The 5699-nt window shown below is 40.9% G+C and overlaps 1 protein-coding gene across 1 annotated transcript; it reads right to left on the reverse strand.

The window, feature by feature from the left end:
- Positions 1-3145: 3145 nt before the first annotated feature.
- On the reverse strand, positions 3146-4983 carry LOC122493763 (zinc finger protein 660-like). Its single transcript, XM_043598354.1, has one exon. The coding sequence runs from the start codon at positions 4850-4852 to the stop codon at positions 3371-3373; it is 1482 nt and encodes a 493-aa protein (XP_043454289.1). The 5' UTR covers positions 4853-4983; the 3' UTR covers positions 3146-3370.
- Between the last annotated feature and the right edge of the window lie 716 nt (positions 4984-5699).

The raw sequence follows: 5699 nt of genomic DNA on the forward strand, positions 1-5699 counted from the left end.
TGACAGAGACACAGAGCGTGAGTGGGGGAAGAGCAGAGAGAGAAGGAGACAGAATCCAAAGTAGGTTCCACTCTCTGAGCTGTCAGCACAGAGCCCGACCCCCAGGGCTCGAACCCACAAGGCATGAGATCATGATCTGAGCTGAAGTAAGACGCTTAACCAACTGAGCCACCCAGGCACCCATCTTCTTATTTCTTGTCAATCAATTTTCCTTGGTCTGACATTCCTCCCCCGCGCCCCCCTGCTGCATGTAGTTTTTTTGTGATTCACCAAGGAGTGAACTCATGTTACTTCAGTTATATTAGGAGAACTGTTTCTGGCTTAGGTGAATTTCCTGCTTTCTGCAGTAAGAGAATTGGTAACACAGTATTAGGCTCTAGTATATTCTCTAAATTTGAGGTGAGTTGAGCTACCCACGTGCCCTGCAATTTCTACAGGCATGAAATTTCCCAAGAAACAGACAACAGAGCCTCTGGCCTTGGATGCAAGGCTTACCTGAGAACTGGCCATTTCTTCTTCTTTTACCTTTCACCTTATCCTCTAGATTTCTTTCTCAGAAGATCTTTGTGGAGAAATTACAGCTGAATTAGAAAAAAATGCCTATAAAGCCACCAACACAACCTCTTCACCTGTAAACTGATCACTTGCAGGCAGGACTTTAAAATGCAGGGACACCTGGGTGGCTCAGTTGGTTGGGCATCCAACTTCGGCTCAGGTCATGATCTCGCAGTTTGTGGGTTCGAGTCCCAGGTCGGGCTCTGTGCTGACAGCTCAGAGCCTGGAGCCTGCTTTGGATTCTGTGCCTCCCTCACCCTTTGCTCCTACCCTGCTTATGCGCTCTCTTTCAATAATAAATGAACATTAAAAAAATTTTTTTTTAATGCAGAAAAGGCCCAACTTCCTAGTCCTTTGTGTCAGGAGCTATTCAGAAACTATGAGCTCCCACCTGGAAACCAATCTCTGAATTTCCCTTCCCTGCTTTCAGGGGGCCTCCCCCCACCCCCACAGAAGCCCACAAATTCTGCTTGATCATAGCAACAGTGTGCTACAAGGACCTGACCCTCCCCAACTCCTATGGAGGAGACCCTTGTTACCTCTCCTTGAGCCAAAGCCTGCACCCAACTCTCATAAATAGGAAGATTTCCTGCTTAACTCTGGGTCTCACTGAGAATTATGGTAGGAAATGATAGGATTCTGTATGCAGAGAGGGAAAGATTAAGACCTGAAGACCTTGGATGAGGAAAAACACATTTTAGAACACTGTGATTGCATTGTCCAACATGGCCTCCTGAACTGCCAGTGATCAAGGTCTGGACAATCACTGGAATCATCGTCATCCAATGGCATCTGGTCCTCAGTAGGATACAGGAATTCAATTCAAGTCATGAAGGTGGTCTTCATGACTTAATCTTTTAATCTTCAGGAACCCACCACGTTTGCCAATTTCTTAATTCTGTGACATTTATCAGATGATGCCACCAAAGAGCTGCCTGTGACTTTGAAGTTAGAAAAGGGAGCCACTTTGGGTTCCCTCCCTCCACTGCAAAGAGCTCTTCACATCTTTTTCCTTTCCATACTTTTCCCACCTTTAATAAAATGAGATAGGTTATCACTGGTGGTGGGATAACATTTCATTCTGTACACAGCCATGTCAACATGTCAAAAACCATTATGTCTTCTTAAAATGTGTTAAGTTCACACACAGACCAAGTCATGCATTTCCAATCCACCCAATTGTCATTGTTCAAAATGCAGACTACAAGCCTTCCAAAATTATTTGATAGTATGATGTGAGAATACAGATTCCCATAATTTCCAGGCCTGACATCATTCTTTAAAAATGCATATGTACAATTTTACCCCATTTGGGGGAAGAGTTGGCTATCCTCTTTCTGATATCTGTGAGGACTTCATTTCAACCACATCAACTGGCATTTTCTCCTTCTAACTCTTGCTATGATGAAGACACACCAGTATGTTTTACTGCACTGCAACCTTTTTCCATAAAGACCAGTTGGCAAATTATTTTATTGGTAACATTCAAGAAGATTTTGTTTTAATACAGGGAGAAGAACGATGTTCGGAACACTTACATCATGGTAACTTACATCAATGTTATAACCACAAACAGCAACTGAATTAGATTTTCTTAAATATTGTGTGTAATGTTGTCCTTCGTCTTCCATGGAAAATTACGCATGAGTCCCACCTAAGAAGAACATGTAGGGGTGCCTGGGTGGCTCAGTGGGTTAAGCGTCTGACTTCAGCTCAGGTCACGATCTCGCGGTTTGTGGGTTCGAGCCCTGCCTCGGGCTCTGGGCTGATGGCTCAGAGTCTGGAGCCTGCTTCCGGTTCTGTGTCTCCCTCTCTCTGCCCCTCCCCTGTTCATGCTCTGTCTCTCTCTGCCTCAAAAATAAACGTTAAAAAAAATTAAAAAAAAAAAAAAAGAACATGTCATACCTTTGCTGCAACAATGAGCCACGTAAGTTTCCAAGGAATGAATGAATTTCAGAAGGAAACTGAGAGTAGAAATGCATTGATACTTGGTAGTCATAAATGTCAGGATAGATTTGAGGGGGGAAAACTCATTTTTTATTTTTTTTACAATGTTTATTTTTGAGCGCTAGTGGGGAGGGGCAGGGAGAGAAGGAGACAATCTGAAGCAGGCTCCAGGTTATAAGCTGCCAGCACAGAACCTAATGAGGGGATTGAACTCACAAACTGGGAGATCATGACCTGAGCCAAATTCGGATACTTAACCGACTGACTGAGCCACCCAGGTGCCCCCAAAAAACTCAGAATGAAATTAGCCATATTTATGCAACAATTCATCCAAATAACCTTTTGGAGCATAACAGCACATACATTTTGAACATGTTTAACTTTGTATTCCTTATAATGAATATTTTGATGTAATATATTAATAGTAACAACTGCTTTCTCTGTAAATTCTGGGATATTGACATTTGATGTTCAATTAAATACTTTTATAAATATTTATAGCTTTCAAGTTACTTTTATGTACTCTCTGGTGTATCCTAATGTGTACATTTAATATGAAGACCTTCCCTCATTATGTTTGTAGGGTTTACATCTAGTATGCACATTGAAATACTAAGGAACGAATTCCAGTGAAAGGGACTGCAACTTTCTCTATATTTTATGGTTTCTATTCTGTAAGAAAATAATGATATTGATCAAGTTGTGAGTTCCAGCTACACGCTTGACACATTCTTTCCCTTTGTATGTTTCTCCTGAGTCTAAACTCTGTGATGCTAAGAGTTGAGCAGTCCTAAAAATTTTACCACATTCTATACATTTTAAGTTTCTTTTCCAGTATGAATTCTTTGATGTATAATGAAGCTTAACCTCAAATAAAGGCCTTGCCACATTCTTTACATGGGTAATGTTTCTCTTCAGTGTGAATTCTGTGGTGTGCCATAAGGTTTGAGGTCTGGGTAAAGGCCTTGCCACACTTTTCACATTGGTAAGGTTTCTCTCCTGTATGAATTCTCTGATGTACAAAAAGTGTTGATTTCTGGATAAAGGCCTTGCCACATTCTTTACAATGGTAAGGTTTCTCTCCAGTATGGATTCTGTGATGTCTGATAATGCTTGTCTGGTGGGTAAAGACCTTGCCACATTCTTTACACTGGTAAGGTTTCTCTCCAGTGTGAATTCTGTGATGTACAGTAAGGCTTGAGTACCTTTTAAAGGCCTTGCCACATTCTTTACATTGGTAAGGTTTCTCCTCAGCATGAAGTTTCCGATGTCCAATAAGGCCTGACTGCCAGTTAAAGACCTTGCCACATTCTTGACATTTGTAAATTTTCTCTCCAGTATGGATTATCCTATGTTTATTTAGTGATGAGCTGTACTTATAAGTTTTACCACATTCTTCACATTTGTAAGGTCTCTCTCCAGTATGCTTTTGCTGATGTTGAATTAGTGTTGAGTGCCAGTTGAAGGCTTTGCCACATTCCTTACAAATGTAAACTTTCTTCCCAATATGGATTGTCTTATTGATATTAAGTCTTGATGACTGACTAAACACGTTCCCAAGTTCATTGCATGTGTAGGGGTTTTTTCCCACAGGACTCCTCTGATGATCACCAACATTGGAGGACTGGTTAAGAATTTTCCCACACTCGGTATATTCAGAAGGATTCTCTCCCAAATGTATTCTCTTCTGTCTAATAAGGTTTGAGCTTTGATAAAAGACTTCCCTACATGTTGTACAGTCACAATGGTTCCCTGGCAAAGGAGTCTGTAGATATTTATTAACATTTGAATCCTGGTTCAGTATTTTCTCAGATTCACTGCAATGAGCAATTCTGTTTTCATTGAAAATGCTGTGGTTTTGTTGTAAGGTCGACTGCTCAGGGAAGGACCCCTCAAATGGATACCACTTACCATTTTTTTCTTCCTTTTTCAATCTCTGACTTTCAGAAATATTTGACTGAAAGGGTAATGCAATCCTATTGTCAAAATGGTGCAAAGAAGTATTTTCAGCATGGGCTAGGTCACTTTCCAGATTCTCCAAATTTTTGTCCTGCAAATATGTCTGTTTGACCACTTGATTTGAGCCTTTGATTATAGAAACACACTGCCCTGCAGAAGTAACAGTGTTAGAGAGGGGGGGTTTCCAAAATGTTTTATATCCTTCACTGTTTTGGGCAGTGAGATTCTTATAATGGGCAGTTGTCTCTATTTGCATATGTGTTTCATGAGATCTTTGATGCCCTTGTCTCTCCCCAACACTGTTCCACTCTATCACTAAGTGTCCATTCTCAAGGGCACTATGTTTATATTTATCCACTGACACTCTTTCGAAAATAGTTCCTATGCACATCTTTGGAAAGAGGCTCTGGGTATCGTGTGAAGATACAGCTGGAAGGTAACAAATGAAAGTAAAATCATTCCACTTTCTACTATCAGATGAATACAGTTAAAATTTCTTGTACACAAGACTAAAATTGGACAACTTCGACTTTTGGAAAAATAAATCATTAGGTTTTCTATTTTTCAAGATGTATCTGAATTTAACCCAAGGATTCTTTCTATAAAGTGATTGTTGGCCTATTTTACAACTTTGGTGGTGTTTGTTTATTTAGAAATTAAAGGTTTTGGGGCATCTCAGTGGCTCAGAGGGTTGAGTATCAAAGTCTTCACTTCAGCTCACGTCATCACCTTGTGGTTTGTGAGTTCCAGCCCCGCATCCTACTCTGCACTGAGAGCACTGAGCTAGCTTGGAATTCTCTCCCTCTCTCTCTCTTACCCTCCTCCACTCTCTCTCTCTCTCTCTCTCTCAAAATAAACTTAAAAAAAAAACTAAAAAAAAAGAAAGAAAGAAATGAAAAGTTTTTGTTTCCTTAATATTAAAGAATGGGTTATACCCTTAAATTCTGTGTAATAGGAGGGATCTATTAACAATACATTTATGTTTCCGATTCTGTGTCTCCCTCTCTCTCTGCCCCTCCCCCATTCATGCTCTGTCTCTCTCTGTCCCAAAAATAAATAAACGTTGAAAAAAAAAACATTAAAAAAAAAAAAAAGGGGCGCCTGGGTGGCGCAGTCGGTTGGGCGTCTGACTTCAGCCAGGTCACGATCTCGCGGTCCGTGAGTTCGAGCCCCGCGTCGGGCTCTGGGCTGATGGCTCGGAGCCTGGAGCCTGTTTCCGATTCTGTGTCTCCCTCTCT

Source organism: Prionailurus bengalensis, chromosome E2 (assembly GCF_016509475.1).
Source record: "Prionailurus bengalensis isolate Pbe53 chromosome E2, Fcat_Pben_1.1_paternal_pri, whole genome shotgun sequence".
Lineage (NCBI taxonomy): Eukaryota > Metazoa > Chordata > Mammalia > Carnivora > Felidae > Prionailurus > Prionailurus bengalensis.

Bases quoted from the DNA above. Each gene is read 5' to 3' on its own strand.
- LOC122493763 (XM_043598354.1), bottom strand. From the start codon at position 4,852: ATGTGCATAGGAACTATTTTCGAAAGAGTGTCAGTGGATAAATATAAA.